Source organism: Triturus cristatus, chromosome 12 (assembly GCF_964204655.1).
Source record: "Triturus cristatus chromosome 12, aTriCri1.1, whole genome shotgun sequence".
NCBI classification, from domain to species: Eukaryota; Metazoa; Chordata; class Amphibia; order Caudata; family Salamandridae; genus Triturus; species Triturus cristatus.
The window spans coordinates 2,195,249-2,217,223 of record NC_140595.1 but is presented as its reverse complement, the minus strand read 5'-3'; the positions used below and the strand labels follow the sequence as shown (position 1 = coordinate 2,217,223).

At 47.6% G+C, this 21,975-nt stretch overlaps 1 protein-coding gene across 10 annotated transcripts in view; it reads right to left on the bottom strand.

The window, feature by feature from the left end:
• LOC146772124 (CTD small phosphatase-like protein 3) overlaps positions 1–21,975 on the bottom strand; it is a 95,017-nt gene that overhangs the window by 9,132 nt on the left and 63,910 nt on the right. For all 10 annotated transcript variants that reach the window (XM_085637529.1, XM_085637532.1, XM_085637533.1 and 7 more), the window contains exons 7-10: positions 15,064–15,150; positions 11,291–11,353; positions 9,646–9,725; positions 6,820–6,946 (exon numbers count right to left, since the gene is read on the bottom strand). In XM_085637529.1, coding sequence (XP_085493655.1) covers positions 6,820–6,946; positions 9,646–9,725; positions 11,291–11,353; positions 15,064–15,150 — 357 coding nt within the window. The remainder of the gene's footprint in view (positions 1–6,819; positions 6,947–9,645; positions 9,726–11,290; positions 11,354–15,063; positions 15,151–21,975) is intronic.

Sequence of the window (21,975 nt, the reverse complement as noted above, 5' to 3'; positions counted from 1 at the left end):
CTCTTCAGACCCTTCCCCATCTATTTATAGACCCTCCCAATGTCTCTTCAGACCCTTCCCCATCAATTTATAGAACCTCCCAATGTCTCTTCAGACCCTTCCCAGTCTAGTCATAGACCCTCTCAATGTCTCTTCAGAACCTTCTCCATCTATTTATAGACCCTCTCACTGTCTCTTCAGACCCTTCCCCGTCTATTTATAGACCCTCTCAATGTCTCTTCAGAACCTTCCCCATCTATTTATAGACCCTCCCAATGTCTCTTCAGACCCTTCCCCATCAATTTATAGACCCTCCCAATGTCTCTTCAGACCCTTTCCCGTCTATTCATAGACGCTCTCACTGTCCCTTCAGACCCTTCCCCATCTATTCATAGACCCTCCCATTGCCTTTTCAGACCCTTCCCTGGTCTATTCATAGACCCTCTAAACGTGTCCACCTTTCAATATTATATCATAATAAATGTTTGGTCATACAGGTGTATACAAAATCTCAATAGGACAGCTTGAAAATACCCAATCCATTCCATGGTCTTCTTGTGAAAGGGAGTTCTAAGAATTTACTGGTTTCCAGAAGTTGACTGTATCAGTAAAATGTTTGGTGTTGAGTTTGTGGAGGTTAACATTTGCATGCAATTGCACTGGTGAGACTAATGCCATTTCAGATGCTGAATGCATCATCAACATGACCTAGATACACCTATGATTTCTGTTTGGTTCAGCAAAGTTACCCACGAAGAAGGTTTACATATTGTGGTGCCATGAATGGTCCCATGACCGTGATTCCTGCCCAGGAAGGATGCACTTCATCCAATTCACAAGGAAATGAAATGTTTGTGCACACAGATAAAGTCAGTGTTTTTTGTGGTTGCATTTCCATGCTTGCAGAGGCGGCTTTGGATAGAAGTATCCACTTTTAGTATGACACTTTTACTGTCTGAAACCAATATTTTCAGATTCGTTTCAGTGAGAACAGAGATGTTCTGAGAGGATTTTGATTCCTGAAATGATTGGTTAACAGAAAAATGTGAGCCCTCCAGTGTTTTCTGTGGTGAATGTTTATGTATAGAGGTGAACCAGAAGTAGATCAAAGCTGTTGCCATGTGATGTTTGGTTGTTGTGCAACTCCCTCATCCCGCCCCCCCTGTGCCCCCAACAAGTGGTGAGTCGTGAGGTTTGCTGCTGCATACCTATGGATATTGTTTTAAACCCATATTGATGGTTTACTGTAAGTAAGCAGATTTTCTGTTTCCTTGTCAAAGAAAGTGTTTCTTCATTTTTCAGATGTTCTGTTGCATTCAGTCAGCATTGCATTAGTAGCAGTTGTCAGTGGACTTCAGATCTGTGGTCATTTTTGGAGGAGATCCTCTCTCATCCATGAATTAACTTGCTCTCCAATCTTGCTTCACTTCTTCATGGCTACCAAGTAAGTAGTCTAACAATGCTCTAAAAAAACCAAATATTTATACTTTACTACTAAATGTGCTCTCTTAGATGTTTACCATGGTTTTGCATTTGCATAGCAGAGCATATTGGAAGAACATCACACACAAAATGTTAATTCTCATCTCACTGGATTTCCAGATGAAAGGTTTGGCTAGGAGTGTTCGTGACTCTGGTAGAATTATTTTCCACCTGTCAAGAGGCTATTATTACGGGCCTTGGACTCAAAGATTTTCCACCCTGCATGTTTAGTGAACATCCACTGGAGGTAGGAAACCAGAACAGAGCAGACGTTTTATCCTTTACTGGTGGAGTTAAATTCTGCATCTGATAGACATCTAGCCACAGATTTCCTTACCTTTGAATTTCCCAGGTGTTTGACTGGATCCAGAAGATCTTTCTTTGAGCAATACCCCTGCGTACCGCTAGGTGGCATTGGTCACCTCTACGCGATGTCGTTACCGCTGCTGTGACGTCTGCATCGCCCATATTGATAGAGCTCCTGCAGCCAGGTGTTGCCTCTTTGGAACCCTTGCTACCCTCCAACAAGACCTTAACTGATGTCCTACTGTGAACCGGGTCCAAGCCCAGCACAGGACCTCCTGTGACTAAGATAAATTGCCCGCTGCCATCACCCTGCACTGGCGACCCAAATTTCCTCACCAACCACCCTACCCCCGAGAGCTTGGTGGTCCAAGCCTCTACCAGCCATGGCACGTTCCCTTACACAACCCCGGACATGGAATCCAAGAGGTTGGACAGGTGAGGTAAGAAAATGTTATTCGTAGCATGTGTTGGCTGCAGATAGACATGCTATGCATACTCCTGCCATATAGTGTTGAGCCACAACTTTGCAAGTTGTTGTTCTCAAGGAAGCTTTACGATTGGCATTGTGTGTCGAGTCTCCTCCCCCTCAAGGCATGGTGCATGTCTAAATCTTTCAGCCGCACCAGCCACAAGACTGTGCAAGTTCAGCAACCTCTGAGTGGCCGTGGGCACAGCTTGTTCCGACCCAGTGGGTCAGACCACCAGAGGTCAGGTCAGACTCTCACCTTGCCTGCAGCCTCAGCCTCCAAACTTTCCTAGTATGACCCTTCCAGATCATGGGCGCCAAGTTGGTGGCAGGATCAGCCATCACCATAGGCAGAACATCACTTCGAACAGGTGGGTTCTCCAGAGAGTCCGAAGGGGCTACTCCCTCCCATTCAAGAGTGCCCCTCCCTCCATGCCCCCAACTTACGACCGGAGGATGGAGGATCAGCTGACTTTACTTCAGGAGGAAGTCATGACTCTCTTGGTCTAGGGAGCCATAGAGAGGGTAGGCTGTGGTTGTTATTTTTGCTACTTTCTGGACCCGAAAAAGGACAAGAGTCTTTGCCCTATCCTAGATCTGCGACCCCTCAACTACTTCCTCAAAAAGGAAAGGTTCAAGATGCTCACTGTAGCTCAGATCTTGTCAGCCCTGGAGACTGGATGGTAGTGTTGCACTTGCAGGACGCTGATTTTCACATTCCCTTCCTGCCTGCTCATCGGTGCTACCTGCAGTTTACAGAGGCCATGAGCACTTTTAGTTACCCATGCTCCCGTTTTGCCTTACCAGCACCCCTCAGGTGTTCACCAAGGTGATGGCCATGGCCGCAGCTCATCTGCACAGCTCAAGGGTGCCAGTCTTCCCCTATTTCGATGACAGGCTGTTGAAGGCGGGCTCGCCCCTTAACGTCGTCTCCCACCTCCAGACTATGGCTGACCTTCTGCATTTGCTGGGTTTCACTATCAACATGCCAAAGTTTTACCCGACTCCCTCTCAGACTCCCCCTTTCATCTGAGCTTTTCTGGTCACAGTGCAGTTTCGGGTCTATCCTCCCGAGCGGCCAGTCTAGGATATTCAGACTATGATACCGATGTTTCAGCCTCTATCCTGGATTTCGGTGAGAATGATAGAATGATGGAGGCTGCTGGGCATCATGGCCTCCTGCATCCTGGTAGGGACACATGCCAGATGACATATGCGGACTCTGCAGTGGGGTTTGAAGTTCCAGTGGGCACAGCATCAGGGGAATCTCTCCAACATGATCTAGAACTCAGAGGGAAATGCACAGGACCTGCCGATGAGCTGAACAACTGCGATTGGGTCAGAGGCAGACCCCACTCCCTTCCCCAACCAGACCACACAGTAGTGACAGATGTGTCAGTCCTGAGATGGGGGCGGCCGTCTGGGAAATGTCGAGATCAGAGGAATCTGGTCTCCGGTGGAATCCGGACTCCACATTAACTTGCTGGAGTTCTGAGCGATTTGTTTGGCATTGAAAGCCTTTCCTTTCTTCAGTCAAGGGAAAGCTGGTTCAAGTGTACACGGACAACACCACCGCCATGTGGTACTGCAACAAACATGGCAATGGGGTATTGGACCCTTTGTCAAGAGGCTCTGCGTCTCTGGACACAGCTGGAACATCAGGGCATATCCTTGATGGCTTAACATCCGACCAGTTCTCTGAAAGCCAGGGTGAACAAACTTAGCGTCGATGCCTAGTGGATCGCGAATTGGCATCTCCATGCGGAGGTGGTGCAAGGTCTTTTTCGATAGTGGGGAAAGCCTTATGAATATCTGTTTGCCTTCGCCAAGAACACACAATGTAAGCAGTTTGGCACTCTGGAGTTTCCAAGACGGCTCAGGCCTCTTGTACGCCTTTCCGCCCATACCACTGCTGTCCAGACTGCTCAAGAAGAGCAGGAGCGACCAGGCTCAAGTCATTCTTGTGGCCTCAGACGGGGCACGGAGAGACTGGTACCCCAAGCTTCTCCAATTGAGCATCAATCCTCCAATCAGGCTGCCCCCTTCGGGAGGATCTTCTGTTGCAGCAGCACGGGAGGGTCCTCCACCCGCATCTGTCAACTCTACGCCTCCTCCCGAAGTCTGTAGTGTTATTTTGGCAGCCAGGCGGCCCTCCACCAAGAATGTGTACGCCTTCCAGTGGAAGAAATTTGCAAACTATTGTACAGAAATGCCTATTGATCCTCTTCCTGCTTCCTTCTCTCAAGTTTTGCTGTTTTGATCCTTGCACAGCTGGACTCTACACTGGCCACTCTTCATGGGTACCTTTTGGCCCGGTCTGCCTTCCTGAGGCTGCCAGACCAACCCTCATTATTTAAATATCCCATTGTAAACAGATTTCTCAAAGGCCTTGTGCATATGTTCCCACCTTCCCCTTTCATTATGCCTCAATGGGACTTTACTTTTGTTCTCACCTTCCTGATATGTGCTTCATTCGAATCTATGCACAACTGCCCCCTCCGGCTGCTCACCATCAAAACAGCCTTTTTGGTGGCAATCACATCTGGCAGAAGGGTGAGCGCATAGCAGGTTTTGTCATCCAAGCCTCCTTACCTGACAATATTCCCTGATAAATTAGCGCTTTGATCTAGGGCCTCTTTCCTCCCAAAAGTGGTAACACTAGTCCATGTGGAGCAGTACGGCACGTTGCCCACTTTCTACACTCTCCGCACCCCTGTAAAGAAGAGGAGCGACTCTACCATCTGGATCCAAAAAAAGCTCTTGCGTTCGATCTTGACCGCACTAAAGAGTTTCGGGTAGACGACCAACTCTTATTGGAGTACGTTGGAATGAAGAAAGGTTATGCAGTGCAGAAGACTATCTTGCAATGGGTCATCCTCTGCTTCAGAATTTGCTATGCTCTGGCCAAAAAGCAGCCTCCTGAAGGCTTAGGAGCTCATTTCCCCAGAGCTAAGGCTGCTACCATGGCGCTGCAACGTGGAGTTCCAGTCCTTGACATCTGTCAGGCAGCAACATGGGCATCCATGCACGCGTTTACCATTCACTACTGCCTGGACATTCAAGTCTGCAGGGATGGCCATTTTGGCCTCTCTCTCCTGCAAGACTTCCTGGTCGAAACTTGTCCGCAGTACCTCCTCTGGGGATTATATTGCTTGGGTATCTACTCAAAGGTGAGAAATCTGCGGCTATAGATCTCCATCAGATGGACAAGTTACTTATCTTCGGTAACGCCTTGTCTGGTAGAGACATGTTCTAGCCGCAGAGTCCTTACTGATCCACCCATCCTCCCCGCAATGCGGACAGGTTTCTAGGGTCAGGACTGATCCCCTCCAGGGCCCTAGTTGTTTAGAAACACGCCAATGTCAGTGCACTTCATAGCTCAGTGCTTCTGGCATGGAAAGTCATGAAAAGTAACGGACGTCAGCATGCCGAGGTAATGCCTATATATGTTTCGCGGATGTCACAACAGCGCAGACGATGCCAACATCATGTGAAGACAACCGATGCCACCAACCACCACGTAGGGGTCCTACTCTAAGATAAATCTTCCGGATCCAGTCTGATGCCTGGGAAATTGAAAGTTAAGGAATCTGCTGTAACTTGTCCTTTTCTACCCAACACTTCTAAAGTTAGAAAGCAATTAAAGATATTGCCCATAGAGGGGAATCTAACATAGCTATGCATATTAAAAGAATATTCTGCTTGTTGTGATGCCCCAAACCCACCCGTTGCTGTGTTTGTGATGGCCCACCATAATGTTCTCCTCTGGCTAATTGGATGTGCCAACTCGGGTTTCAGGGCAGACTTGACCCTCTGAGAAAGTGAATAACTGCAAACTGGTGCATTGCCAGAAACCTTGCCTAAATTGGAGTGGGCCCAAGGGTATGCCCAGGGTTCACATTCGGCCAGGCTTCTCTTTGAAAGGAGTTCTAACTAATCCCTGCAGAGGGGCTGTATTGAGCGTTGAGCTGCATATTCACGGTTCCGTGGAGAATCCATAGCTCCTTGGCGATTTGCTCGCTGCTCAGAGGGGCTCCATTTCAGGCCTAGTTTTAAAACCTGGATTGCATCGAAGTTTGTACTCCCAACGATAATCTGGCTAATGGATTATGAAATGTCACCTTCTGTCATCCTTTATGTGGCCGAGTCTGCTCACAGGGTCTGCAAAGAGTGGCCAAAGTGTTGGTTGAGTGTCGGCCTTCTGCCTGTGAAGCAACCAAAAGAAGGAACAAAACGACTGTAAAACAATGAGGGTTTGTTGACGGCCATCTTTTCAGCACCGATATCAGCTCAGGAGTGTGCCTGGACTATGATGAAGTGCAGTCATTGGGTCATGGGTGGACCCTTGGTATTCCCTGTGGAATGAGTTGTGACAGGTCTTGCCATTCCCATTTCAAAGGTTTGAAGGCCTCTCAAAGGTTTGTCCCCAAGGACCTGCAATGAACCAAGGTTTCGACTGCATCCTTGGTGAAAGGAGTAATAAGCGATAACCGGCCGGAGACAATCTAGCTGGTGCTGCTCATGCGGGTGGCGCAAGATGCAGTACATCAGGCAGTTGCCGGTGCCTGGAGCTCTTGCGCACTTACCTGATATGGGCAGGTGTGTGGAGCATCATCCAAAATCACGGTTTTTGCCAAATCCCTCTGCAGCACCTTTAAGTTCTTGATATAGTGGCCCAAGAAGCAGACACAATCCTCCTGGAAGAGTCGGTGTCTGAAGAAAGGAAGAGAGAGTGACACAGATGAGATGGAGACAGAGAAAGAACGTTAGAAGACGCCAGCGCTAGGGTGGTGGTAGGATCACGGCATGTCGGCATTAGAGCGCAGGGTTCTTTTTTGCCAATGTTAAATATGTAGGTAATGTGGCTAGTAGGGGACGCAGCCACTGACATGGGACCATATGCATCACCTGGAGTTTACGCATGAAAAGAATCACCCCTACACTTGCAGTTTCTTTAAAGTAGCATATGGTGTTGATCCAGTCTGAGGTAGGTCTCCCCCCTATACACATTTAGACTTCTTTTTCAAGGTAAAGAGTGAGTATGCCGTTTTAATCCCTTCATGTTACCAAGTAATTGTTCACATCCCTCATTTTAAGCACTTTTACTCAACTCAGTTCATGAGACAGTTGATGGCTTCATCATTTCCAGAACTTTCCCAGTTACTTTCTGGGCCAAACAGTTCTTGGGGTGATCACATGCCTCAGTGGCCTTGTGGGGATTTCTACACAGTTTGTTGAAATGAGGACACTAGTAACCATGACCATCATCCCTTCACAAGTGGTAGGCACGAAGGGCACGCTTCGAATGACAATAGGAACTGGACTCCCAGGTGCTGACCTCTGATAAGCACATGGTCTTGTCCACTAGAGGTATCAGCATCTCTTTAGAGTCTGTTATTTTACAATGGGTAGCTCTTAATGGCTTCGTATACAACACAGCTATGAGCACTTCTCGGGTGCTAGGCTCCCATACACACAACAGGCTCGTACATTTAATAAATAAATGTCTCTTGGCTCATGTGATACTCTCGTCCTTGTGAGCCTACCTTCTGGGAGTGCTCAGCAGGGAAGTTGGTGTACTCCATTTCTTTTCTTTCAGGACCTTAAAGAGTAGTCTCATGACCACACAAATCCGTACTTCTCTTAGCTGCCTTGGTGATCATGATAGGAGATATCCAGTGACATAGGTCGGCTTCTTTACGGTGTCCTGTTTCAGCTTTCACATTTCCTTTCCTTTCCTTCTGCAGGTCTCGTATATTAGAGAGATAGCCATATCTTTCCTTGCCAGGTGCTACATCTGTTGTCCTACTGCACATCTTTGTAAACATTGCTCTTATTGAATTCACGTTGTAAATTTCTTCTTCTACCTTAACATGAAATTGTTTATTTGTAAATATTTTCAAACTTAATATGTAATTTATAACAAACTGAATCCTGTATTAAAACTCATTTAAATGTTTTTTTTCCCCTGTTTTCTTCACAAAGCAGTCCTGGCTTGCATTAAATACAAAGTGCATGAAAGATGTCATCTAACACCAATGCCCAGACACTGAACACACAGTGAATGCTTTGCAGAGCTGCGGTGTTTTTAGAGGTTAATCCTTAGGACAATAATTCGTCTGCTACATGTTGAATGTTGACCTTGAACATGTTGACTAAGTTTGTGCTATAGATATTCCACATACATTGACACATACCTATGTGAGGAACAGGTTGAATATCCCGGTAAGTAAGGATCTTAGACAGGGTTTACGTTACATGAGGCTGGGGAACAAGGAAGTGGAGCTTCTCTTAGAGAATTACTTGAAAGAGTCATATTTATGCATGGTTATTTGAAGCCCTTTGTGCCTTTACCTTGCGTTTGAGATAAGCCTGCCTTTTCTTAGTTCCCTTAGATCATTGATATGGTGGTGTCTGCCTAGAGTTCAGGTCTCCCAACTCCGCTGTGTTGTTTTCGCCTTTGTGCATGTTATGGGTGCTCTGCACACCACTGCTTATTGTTCCACACACTGGAGCTTTTTACTATCCTTTACCACGCCCTATCCTCATGCGGTAAAACTCCACTGCAGGGTCTGCAATTTATGGTATTGCCCAAGGAGTCACTTGGCCATTGAAGTTTCTGAGACAGTCATACATCTGGGAGGTATAGGAGTAGTGAGGAATGAGTGAGCCCACCAGTTGGAAAGAGAGCATAAGGACTGAGTGGTGGGTCAGCCTGACCAAGAGGAAGGGAAGGAAGGAGTAAGCCCATCTAAGGGGATGAGGGAGTGAGTAACGAGTCAGCTTGACCAAGCAGAGGACGGAGGGAGCCTGCAGGTGAAAAGGAGGGAGGAATGAGTGATCCCACTTTCTCCCAGAAGCGTTTTGTATTCAGCAGCACCTCATTGAGTTCCTTCCATTTCTTTTTGAAGAATTCCATCGGTTTTTTTTTGGGTCACAACATTCTCTTTTTTGATTGAGAGCAGAAGGGAGATTGGTGGAGAGGGGCATGTGAGCATTGCTGTGAGGCCAGAGAACCTCTTCCCACTGCTACTCAACCAGACAGAGCATTGTCACCAGTTCGGGAGCTCTCCTAACATCTGACAGTTCACATGAGCACTTGCTCTCTGGGACAGACCTCAGCAGCCATTCTTTGTGGATGCCCCTTAGCCACCCACCCTGTAGACACATGTATGCCATGGTCAAGTCATTGTAACATAAAACACCATCTGCTCACCATGTGTCCAGCAAAGATAATGCCTTTTTCAGAAAGCCCGAGGAACCTGCTCCTTTCATTAGAGAAGCAAAGCAGCTACAACACTCCTCAGTGCCCCATACTTAACATAACCTTCAACCCCCTACCCCACCACCCCAAGTTCTACATCCTTCTATAAAAGCTCAATCCAGTGTCCTAATAAGGCTGAATTCCTCACCTTATCAGCTTCCGCTGGGGGTCGAGGACATCCAGAACCTTTTCCGCATACTCCTTCTTTGCTGTGGTAAATACAAACATCTGCAATGGGAGTAGGAGAAGTAAAGCATGGAGGCCCAGCGGATCTGCTGCGTATCCCTAAGGTGCGCCTGGGGCGCTGGCCGGGGGTGGTTGAGGCAAAGCCTGTGCACATCTTGTAAGTAGGGTAGCCCTCTCCTGCTGTGGAGACCAAGGGATGCTGGACTGGTCAACCTACTACCGGCCAAGGAGCTGAGAAGCCCCCACCCCGCAATACAAATGTGTGGCAATTGGAGAAGGCTAATATTCTGTCAAAACTTGAGGGCCCCCCCCAATCACAACATGAAGGTGCAGCTTTGTTGAGCATGACAGTCAGTGTACCATCAAAACATCTGGAACCGCCAGCCCACCAGGACTGTGCCAGACCTGTGACCCTCAGATAGACCCCGGCATGAGGCGACCGGGAGGTCATTCCTGTATGGATACTGCTCTACCCAGTTTGATTGCTACTTGTAAAATTACCAAGATATTATATTTGTATTTCTCCAGAGGATTTGGTCATGCGTGTGTCAAGTCATTGCATGCAGCTGTAGGGGCTGGATGGGACCAGTGGTGGGGGAGCGTGGTCGTTGGTGCGGAGCCCAGCCTTCACAACAATTGTATAAAAACTCATGGTAGAAACGGTCCTGGTTAGATAAACGTTTGCTGGATCGCCAGGGAGCTGTGTACAGCGCGGTAAAAAGACCTACAGGAGGAGGAAAGGGGGTGGGAGGGTTTACATTATTCACCCTTTGATGCCCATACCCTACTTAGTAGAAGGGGAGGAGGAATCGACCAGTGAACCGTCTTGCGGAGAGGAGGGAGGAACACGTTACTAAGAACAAGTAGTGAGGAATGAGTGAGCCCACCAGTTGGAAAGAGAGCATAAGGACTGAGTGGTGGGTCAGCCTGACCAAGAGGAAGGGAAGGAAGGAGTAAGCCCATCTAAGGGGATGAGGGAGTGAGTAACGAGTCAGCTTGACCAAGCAGAGGACGGAGGGAGCCTGCAGGTGAAAAGGAGGGAGGAATGAGTGATCCCACATGTGGCAAGGAGGGTGGAATGATTAGGCCCACCTATGGGGAAGGAGGGGGGAAGTAGATCACTCATACAAACTCTGGTAAAATAAATGAGCGAGTTTTTCTAGAATGCAGGGGGCTTGCAGCATCTTCAAAAATAATATGAAGACTATCCCTTCCCACAAAACCTGGTGCGGCGACAAACGCCATACTCTTCTCTCCCACATCAATGAAGGTACATCTTGTGTGCCCATGCAACGCTGTGTCCACACATGCCATTGACCGTCCTCCAAAGCTGTCCACACGTATCTGGCCCTCCCCTTAGGATGTGCATCAGAGTTGCCCACGTCGTATTTGACCCAGGCTGCTGAATATCTGTCTTATCGCCCATGCATAACCGTATTCGGCTACTGAATGTTTGTCTAGTTGCCCATGCAATACGTACTCCACATGCGCATACGAATGTATGTCTAAAGCTGCTCAAACCTGTAAGGTGTGATACAACTTGGCTTCCATACTTGCACGCACACACACACACACACACACACACACACACACACACACACACTTACCTCATACATCTTGGAAAGCGTTTCCAGGAATTCTCTGACATGAGGCCTCAACTTCATGTAAACCTTCAGAAAGGAATGCAGGGGAAGCATCAGGGAAGAGGTTGAAGCAGGTGTGAAAGAAACATGACTTCAGTAGACTTGGCGGGGCATCATATACAAGATTCAGTTTTAACAAAATGTGGTTTGTCAAGTCTTTGTAAATTAGATCAACGTTTTGAAAAATAAACCCACTCCAAATGATGTAAAAATGGAGCTACTACTAACCTGCAATCAGAAGACCAACCTGCTTCTCCTGTGACAAACCGCCCACGCGGCAGGAGCATGGGGGCAGGAATCGTCGGTGTCCGCTTGAATGAGCATTGTCGACTCCTACTTAATGAGTTTATGGGGGAACAAACTAGAAAGAATATACTGGATCTTTCAGGGTTCAAATCAATGACCCAAATTACGTTATACGTCGACATGTGGTCATTTAGACCGCTGCCAGCAGAAAGGTTTGAGTGGCACTGGGCAAGAAAGAATGAACGGGACTGGATGGAGCCCCGCGCTCGGGAGCCCCGGATGTGGAGAAGCGGAAGGAGCAGCACATGGACCATACTGCGAAGAGGGACCCTCCACCTTGACATACAGGAGTGTTTCTTATGGTTCAGATCTTTCCATCTGTGGCCAAGCATGGTTCTGCTTTTTCATATTAAGGCCACTTTATCTGACTTTTCATTGTGGTTCAGCGCCTGGTGGATTGAGCGCAGGTCCCGGCTTTGCAGTGAGCGTTCAGTTGAGAGAGCTGGGCGAAGGTCAGTAAGGAACTGGTGGAGGAAGAGGGGGGGGAACAGACTTTTGCCAAATGTTTACTCCGGCCTTGGTGTTGCATGCATTCTTGAGAGGACTTCCTAGTGGCTTTTTCTGTGGCTGTCGACCGTTTTGATCTGTGCATTTTGTTTATTTTTTTACCCTCCGGAAGATCCTTTTAAAGGTGGTGTTCATCTTCGTTTTTGTTGTTGTTTCTATTTAGTTTTCCAAGGAAGGCTTCAACTTTCTGAGGAATTCTGGGTAGTGCTGTCCCCTGAAAACTGATCGAATCGCGTGGTGGGCTCCAGGCTGTGTTAGTCTTAATATTTTCTCCAGAAGGAACTTTCTGCTTCTAGAATACCATCCCCATTGTAGGAGGGCGTGCGCGTCCACATCCGAGGAGGGCGTGCGCGGTCACATCCGAGGAGGGCGTGCGCGGTCACATCCGAGGAGGGCGTGCGCGGTCACATCCGAGGAGGGCGTGCGCGGTCACATCTGAGGAGGACATGTGAGATGCTTTCAATTGATTTCCCATTGGAAAGGCATTCTGGCTGGGAGGTCTCGTCCAGTTCCTAGCTTCCACGATGCGAGTCCAACAAGTCTAATCTTGCCACATTGAAGTTTCTGCGATCATTTTGATTTCCTCCTGAGCCTCTCTTTTTGGAAAGTCTAGGCTTCAGTAATCGTATCAGTGTTCCTTTTGCTCAAAGGTTTAGACGCAGGTTTGTTTTGAAGACATCCTCAAAATACTGAACCCACGAGGCTTATGAGATTTTTGAACTCAGACCAGTGGCTCTTTTCTGAGGACCACCAAGCCACTTTCTCCCAGAAGCGTTTTGTATTCAGCAGCTCGTTGAGTTCCTTCCATTTCTTTTTGAAGAATTCCATCGTTCTTTTTTTGGGTCACAACATTCTTTCCCCAAGTCTTTGTATTTTTTTAATCGTTTAGAGTGTCTTTTGAACCTACCAGTTGCTGCAGCAGCTCCTTTTTCTTTAGAGCACTCTCTTCGTCATGCCAAGTATTTAACAGCTAGACGGACGTTCAACGTGTCTCTCTGGAGGTTCCTCCTTGGTGCTTTTGATGTACATTGGGCAAGCGTTTCTGTTATCTCCTCGAAGAAGAATACAACGTTCTTATCAATGATTGCTGCTGGTGGTGAGGAAAGATTATTTTTATATGGTTTAAGCATCTTTGAGCCAAGACACTGCCACATCTCCCAGCACCTGCGCACACTCCACTGGCTCGCCATCAAAGCTAGAGTCACCTTCAAGATGCTCACCCACAGGGCCCTCCACGACACCGGACCAGCATGCCTGAACAGCCGACTCAAATTCCCCACACCCAAGAGGACCCTACGATCAGCCCAGCTCTCCTACACCGTGGTCCCCCGCACCAGAAAGACCAGATCGGGAGGCCACGCCTTCTCCTTCTGCGCGGCCCGAGCCTGGAACACCCTTCCGCTCCACCTCAGACAACATCGCTCCCCATCTTCACAAGAAACCTCAAAACCTGGCTCCTCGACAGAACCAACCCCCCCCCGATTGGTTGATTGAGCAGTATGGTTTCTGGAAGGTTAATCCCCTCTAACCACAGGATAGAGAGAGAAGAAGTCAGCCACTGAGCTACATGTGTGTAGCCTGTTGACTCTTGTAAAACGGAGCTGGCGTACAGGCCATGTAGATACTGTGGTTCACCTGTAGCTGTGTCTGACAGCTAGTTACAGGGATCTCACAGAAGGAAAAAACCCAGAAATATAGTGGGTGGAATGCTTAAATTAATATCACCCATTGAGGATTACTCAACGTTGCATTCCTGTCCATCACTGCTTTGGCTGACTGTGCCATGTCAGATGGGGATAATCGATATGTAGATCAGCCTTGGTCCTGCTCCAGTAGGTACAGTCCGGCCTGTAATGCCAGGCCTAGACCCCTCTAAACAGAAGGACAAGCAACCCCAGGCATGCCTCTGCCTCATTCAGCGTCATCACTAAGGCACAGCTGGAGTCCTATGGGTCAGCAAACATAATGGACGGCACGTGGCCCAGAGTGATCACCGGTGGCCGAGATGAATTAACATTCCAGCCATGACGTGATGTTTCTCACCCTCATCCCGCAGGCAGGCCAGGTGACTAATTAACATTCCAGCCATGACGTCATGTTTCTCACCCTCATCCCGTAGGCAGGCCAGGTGACAGCCTGGGGGAGAGGGTGCAGGAGAAGCAAGTGTTGAGTCATCGCTAGGTCTGTATATCTGGCAAGAGGAACAAAGGGCGCGAAGTGTATGTTAAGACACATGTATGACGCAAACCCACCCTCCACTCTGATGAATGCAGGTCTGTGTGCACGGAGGTCACAGCACAGGTACTCCAGAGTGAGAAGCAGGCCCCTCGAGCAATGAACAGGAGATGTGCAATGAGTAGCTGCTTGCTAAGCTTCAGTTACATAAATAAAACTTCGACCCCACGTGGTTTCACTTCCCATGATGCTCTGAAGGTGACACTGTGGGTGTGACATCGCCCCCCCACCATGCCTCCTAACAACAGTCTGAGACTAGAACCCCACAATCATCTGCTTGGAAAGAGGTCAGCACAGAGAGACAGATGCTACAGGACCAGACCCCCCCTAAACAGAGGCCCTCCGGACCAATGTCACAGACACACACAGGCAAGTAAACAGCCCCCTTGGACATTGTTATGGACACCAGAGAGAGGTGCAGAGTTACAGATACCCAGAGACAGACCCCCTTAGGCAAAGTCCCAGAGGCTGTCACACCCAGAGGGACAGTGTTACAGACATGCTAAGACAGTGGCCAACAGACACCCTGAGTTAGACACCCAGAGGTATGTACCCTCAGACAGTGTTACAGACACCCAGAGGTATGGGCCATCAGTCAGTGTTACAGACACCCAGAGGTATGCACCCTCAGTCAGTGTTACAGACACCCAGAGGTATGGGCCATCAGACACAGTGTAACGGACACTCACCTTGTAATAAATATCCTGGAATAGGATGGGAAAGGTGAACTCTGTGTCTTCTGAAGGGGACAAGGAGCAGCGGACAAGGGTGTCATCCTGTAAATAAAGCACAGGTTATTATCGGATGTAGACCCAGGTCATGCACTCACATAGGCCTGCACATGTCACGCACAGGCAAACATGTTGTGTACATGTTCACACACATACAGGTACATGCAAGCACATGCTTACGCCGGAACACGTACACTGGCCTTCATACAGAAATGCAGCCAGATACTCACAGACACAAGTGCACACTTGAAGACTGGCTCATACTTCCGCAGAGGCATGCGTGTACCACTCAGACATGTACAGATATACAGCTTTGCGTACAGGTACACTCTGTGGTGTGTGTGTACACAGACGCAGAGAGCCCACTAAGATACACACACATGCATGCACACACATCCTCCCTCAAACGAGTACACAAAAAAAGGTGTGTACATTGGACTACAGTAGACATGGGGTGGTATGTTCACAGTAGTCCCTCCTCCATCAGAACCCCTTTTTCTATCATACGGTATTTCCATTTATAGTCATAAACACTGAATAGCCCCGCCCACGTGCGGGGACTCCAGAGCACTTCTTAAACATATATCTTATTTATTCATTTTATTTATTAATCAAGTCTTCTTAAGTATAGATTTTCGCCTTTCTTCGGGAACGCCTACAGAGAAACTTAAGACTATAGACATAGGCCATAATGGCCCACTTCTTCATAATGAGCTCAAAAAAGAGCCACAAGGAAGCATATGTATATCTTTATGATGCCATAGCAAATCTCTCTCAAAAACCCTTTTTAGGTCTCGCCTACGCAGCGCTCATGCGCTGCATAGGAGACCTTTAGCCGTCATACAGCTCTTTTTCCAAGCACATACTCGTGCTTGTGGCGGCATACAGCTTGCGGGAGTGTGCAGCAGCACACCACAAGCACGAGTGTGTGCTTTGAAAAAGAGCAAAGAGCTGCTGCATAGCACGTGCGAGCGTGCACCCTCCCCCCCACCCCCCTTCCCACTTGTTTATTATTACAGCCGCATGTAGTGTCTCCGTGGACTACTGCTTTCACGCCACGGTACTTTTGCCCTCCTGGCCATAGGTTCAATTCCAGGCGGGTTTGCTCAGCCTTTCATCATTAAGAGATCCATAAAATTAAATAAGTACACTTGAGTTGGGATACAATAAACACCTATCAGCGCCTAGATGATGCCCCAAGGGCCGAACGTGCGCTTTACAGATAGACATATTATGTTATTATCATAACGTATTTTAAACTTTTTGTGTGAACTGTTTTAAATTACTAGAATGCATTAACTACTTGCAACCTCATCATTTCCCTATAAACTCATAATTTATTCTCCTAATGCAACGGAAACGTTTTTTAACATATAGTAACAAAAATTGTGTAATTGTAATTGTGTAATGGAGGGATTAAGAAAACACGAGTTTTCTTGTAAGCGAATTAGAAATAAAAAGTCCATTACAACCCAGCAGTTTTGAGGGTGATATGTCCTTTTGAGACTTGGTGAACGCAGGGTACTTTTCACATTTGTAATGAACTGGTCCGTGTTTTTATATCACAGTAATGTGTGCTTCTGCTGGGTGTGTTCCGTATGTGTACTGTGTGCGTTCGTTTAGTGTGTGTTTTATGCATGTGTGTTTGCTTCTGGCACTAGCCATGTGCATTTGTATGTGTGCTTCAACGTAATCTAGTTTGACTAAGTTTGTATGTTTGTGTTTGTGTGCTTCTTTGTATACATAAGTGGAAATTGTGTGTTATTGATTGTGCTTCCCTGTAACTATGTGTGTGTGCCTAACTGTACCGGTGTGTGTTTTTGTCCTTCCTTTTATCAGTGTGTATTTGTTTGTGTGTGCACTTGTCTGTAAATTGTGCATGGGTACGCTTAACTGTATCACTGTGTGTGCGCGCGTGCTTCCGTGTACCATTGTGTGTCTGTGTATGTATGCTTCCTGTACCCGTGTGTGTGCATGGACTCGTCTCTATCAGTTTGCCAGTGTGTTGGTCTGTGTGTTTATGCTTCTCTACATCAGTGTGTGTCTGTGTGTGGGTGTGCGTGCTTCCCTATATAATTGTGCCAGTGTCTCTTCCGTGTGTGTGTCTGACCCTTGTGTGCTCGAGTGCATTTCAAAGCGCCCACCGCTGCTGGTCTCGCAGTGCTCTCAAGCCGCAGACACCAGCTACGTGCACGCATCTCGGCCTCTGGGAGCTGTCACAGGACGAAAGCTCACTTCCACCCCAGGCCAGCACATGACATGTCACGCTAATGCGTTTTATTTCACGGATTACTAACCATGGGCCCCACACACAGTCATATGACCTCACAGGAAATGTGTAATTTCACAGCGCTCCCCACCCCACAGAGAACACCACAAATGCAGAACCGTGAGGACAGCAAACATTTCAGGGACCTTAAAAGGGAAGCAATCTCTTCTCCAGTCCATCCATTCCAATAAAATAAGGGTTTGTTTATTTACCGAGCACCAACAGGACAAAACTATTCTTCTACTCCCTAGGCAATGCCAATAGGTCAAGCTTTTGGGACCTTATAAGTATTTAGTTATGGACCACAATATCCTTGGTGCAACAACATCAACCGTTGCATGGCTAAACACTCAAAAGGTCCCAAAGGCGAGACCTATTGGCTATGCCAATGCTTGTTATTATAGAGAAGAAGGAGACGAGGAGAGTGTAGCCTCAAAGGCTGTTATTATATGGTTAAAATTAAAGACTGTGCCTTTAAGAACCCAGAGACCACCAGTATCCCATCATGCTCAGCAGGTGGCAGTTGCTTCAGTTCTGTTTTCCGGCTCCTGCTGACAGGACCCTGCAGCATTGAGCTTGGCCTTTTTTAGGCTTTTTCTTTAAAGTTTCTCTTCAGAAATTGGTAACACCACCTTTATTCTACATCTTTCATCTCTCCCTTCCCTTTTCTGATATTTTCTGACAGAAAAGTGAGTTGTTTTGTCAAATAAAATGCCTTCTTTATGTGAAAAGTACCCAAAATGTGGAAGGCGGCGGCCAAAATAGACCTTTAACGAGGTCTTTATCCTCTGTCTACCTTCTTTTCATGTTCCTGATGCCTGTCATCACTGCAGGAACTTTTTACTACGCACCTTAAGAGACAGGGAGAAGATTCTCCTTCATGGGACTGAAGAGACGCAGCACCAACAAACACAGCCTGAGGTGGGACCTCAGACCGATTAGAAAGTCAGTCATCTACCGGGGCTCTGAGGACGTGGGAGGTCTGAACAGAGGTATTCTGGCCAAAAACGACATTGGCCCTGGTCAACATCGAAAAGATCGACATTGATGCAAGGTACTGCTCCGACTCGCTGCCGGTCAACAGCTGGATCGACATTGAATATACATTGGCCTACCGGAAAAGCTCACCAATAAATTGCAGGGCACTATGAACGATGCAGCCAGGCTGATCTTCAGGCTTCCCAGAAGGACTCACGCGACCCATCTGCTGTGCAAGCTTCACTGGCTCCCCATTAAGCATAGGGCAAAGTTCAACGGCCTCTGCATTGCCCACAAAGCCATCTACGGCCAGGCCCCGGTCTACATTAAGGAGCGCCTTGGAAATTATGTGCCGGGTCGTAAACTCCGGTCATCCGAGAGCTGCCTCCTGGCGGTCCCACAGTTTAAAACTCTATCCAAGGGAGGCAGAGCCCTCTCTGTCCTACTCCAGCAACTCTGGAATCAACTGCCGGATGGCCTATGCAAGGAATGCGCACTCCTCTCTTTCAGGAAACTTCTTAAAACGCTCCTGTTCATGGACGCTTTGGACCCAATCTAACCTTTTGCTACACGTGTTTCTGGGGACTGCAGATGGTTTGGGCCACTCTCCCCAAGCGCTAAGAGACCTGCTAGTAATTATGCGCTATAGAAATAGCAGTTAACATAACATAACATTGAGGAAACAACGTTTCTTGTCGAGGCAACCCTAGTCAACATCCTAATGCCATACATTGTCCACTCACAGGCTGCAGTTGACGTCTAGGAGTGCGTCGACGAGAAGTGGTTAAGCATCGATGGAGGTCAGCATCGAGGAGTAGAACATCGAAATGGCATAGTGAAATGCCGACGTCAAAGGGTTTCGACATCGAGGAGACAACAGGAGACCAGAAAGAAGAGGAGAAAAATATACTCTTCTCCATACTCTCAAAATTCGAGACTGTGTACACCTTCTCCCATTCTGGTGCCATCATCATCGTCTCCTCATCTCTATGTCACCTACTTCCAATTCTCCGTCTTCTTCTCCTCCTCCTCCACCACCACCGGCGCTACCTCAACCAGCCATGTCTCCTCCACCAATAGTGCCTCCTCCAGCAATGTCAGTTCCTTCTAGGGATCCTCTACCCATAAATAGGTCACGGTATTGGAGTGCGCCACTGCTCTCGCTATCATTCTCGTCACACTCCAAGGCGTTCACCATCATCTCTGCGCCATTCATCATGGCGACAGACACCACACAAGGTCAAAATATAGGTCTCATCGCAGACATACCATTACTCCTTCCTCATCTAGAAGAGGACACTCTCCAACGATATCATACTCTCCACCGCCCGTATCTCCTCTGTGGATGATATCACAACCTTCCAAGAGGTTCTAATACGTGGAGCACTAAAGCTAAATATACAGATTTCAGTACAAACACCTTCCACATCTGTAATTGAACCTCTACACCAGCGAGCAGCTTCAAGACCACTATTTCCACTGGTCCCTGGCCTTCCAGAACCTGCCATGGATCGGTTTTTAACATCGCCCACCCTTATAACTGCTCTTTGAGGTTGCAGAAGAAATACCGGCCTCAGATTCTGTAGTGATATTGGTGGCTAGGAAACACCACTCTCTCACTATCATCATCAGCTCCTCCGGATAAAGAGAGCAGGAAACTAGACTCGGCAGGCAGCAAAGTATGCAACATCCATGAAAGCAGCCTGTGCAACAGCTCTTTTGGGCGGAGATAATAGAGCCTTCTGGGAGTCCATACAGCATTTTGCTGAGTATCTCCCAAGAGATAAGAGGGAAGACTTTCTGGATATAGTAAATGAGGGGTTATGGTATATAATCAGTTCAATAGCGCTGCAGCGGATTCAACCATATTGGCCGCTCATGGTTATTGTCACAGAGTAACTTTAAGGAGACATGCTTGGGTCTGGTTGACATCCCTCAAGCCTGAAAGTCCGCATTGCATACAAAATCTTCCATTCTCCAGCGCCGCCTCTTTGAAAGCCACGCCGACGATAAAATGGAAAGAATGAAGAGCGAAATGGATACCCTAAAAGCAGTAGGTCTAGAGAGAACAAAGACGCAAAGATAATCTTCCAACCTACCAGTGTCCTTTTTATTCACAGAGGGCTCAAATCCCTCTTTGGTACACAGGCAGATCTCAGCAGCAACACCAGAGATATGTCCAGCAACAACAGAAAAAGACAAGAGGACACTCTACCCATCAGCCTGCCCAAGGAGGTAAACATGCAACAGCATCCAGACCATGAGTTCTTATTTCCCCCTCTGCCGCTACCTACTCCGGTAGGGCAAAGCATTACATTATCTGGCAGAGTGGCAAAACATCACAAAAAAAAAACAAGATTCTGAATATTGTGCAGAATGGATATTGTCTGAGGTTCACCAGTCTACCACCGTCCATCATTCCAAACCGTCTAATTTCCATCTCGCATTGCTACGGTCGGAGGTCAACATCCTATTACAGAAGAAAGCGGTGGAATCTGTATCCAACAGTCACCGGGGGGGGGGGGGGGGGGGGCGCAGGCGTCTATTCCAGGTACTTCCTGGTAAGAAGAAGGATAAAAAGTTATTCAGACCCATTCTTGATCTCAAAATAGCCAACAAGTGGATTTGGCGAGAAAAGTTCTGGATTTTGGCATTACGTCAAATCTATCCCCAATTACATCAGGAAGATTGGCTTTGCTCCATCGCGCTTCAGAATGCCTACTTCCATGTTCCAATCTCTAGAAAACATCGGACGTTTTTAAGATTAATTGTGTGGCACGACCATTATCAGTACACAGTACTTATATTTGGCCTAAAATCCGCACCCATAACACTCTCAAAGTGAATGGCAGTGGTGGCTGCCCACCTCAGGAGGCACCAAATCTTCCTCTAACCATACATAGACGACTGGCTGATAACGGCGGCAACTTTTCAGGAAGCCTTACTTCATTTCAGATGGATCTGTGATCTCCTTCAACGGCTGGGCCTTCATATCAACCACAACAAGTCCACACGAGCTCTGGTTGAGACGTTGCATTGCTTGGGAGCGTTCATCAACACCAACCAGGCAAAACTATGTCCTTCGGAAGAGAGACACATATCGATCCTTCAGAAATGTCACTGTCTCTTGAAGGTACCTCATTAAACAGTGCGGGCAGTATCTTACCTTCTTGGCTCAATGGCTTCCTGTATCTTCCTCACTTCCAATGCTCGCCTCCGCATGAGACCTCTCCAAAAATGTGTCGAGGATCAGTGGGACCAACTAAGGGGCAACTGGGACGACCAGATCACTCGGTTCCTTCATGCAAAACTGTTCTGAAATGGTTGCGCTCACCAACCAATCTGCTGCAGGGCATGCCTGTTCACCAACAGTTCCCCTCTCAGATCATAGTGACGGAGGCATCACTGCTAGGATGGGGAGTGCACATGGATCACCTACAGATTCATGGCACATGGTCTCGGAGAGAAATGACTTACCACATCAACCTCTTAGAGCTCCTTGCAGTTCACCTAGCGCTCAAAGCTTTTCACCCATCTTGTTCAGACGGACAATACCACCACAATGTCCTACCTAAACAAGCAGGAGGGCAAAAGGTCGAGAGCCCTGTCACTTGAGACCCTGG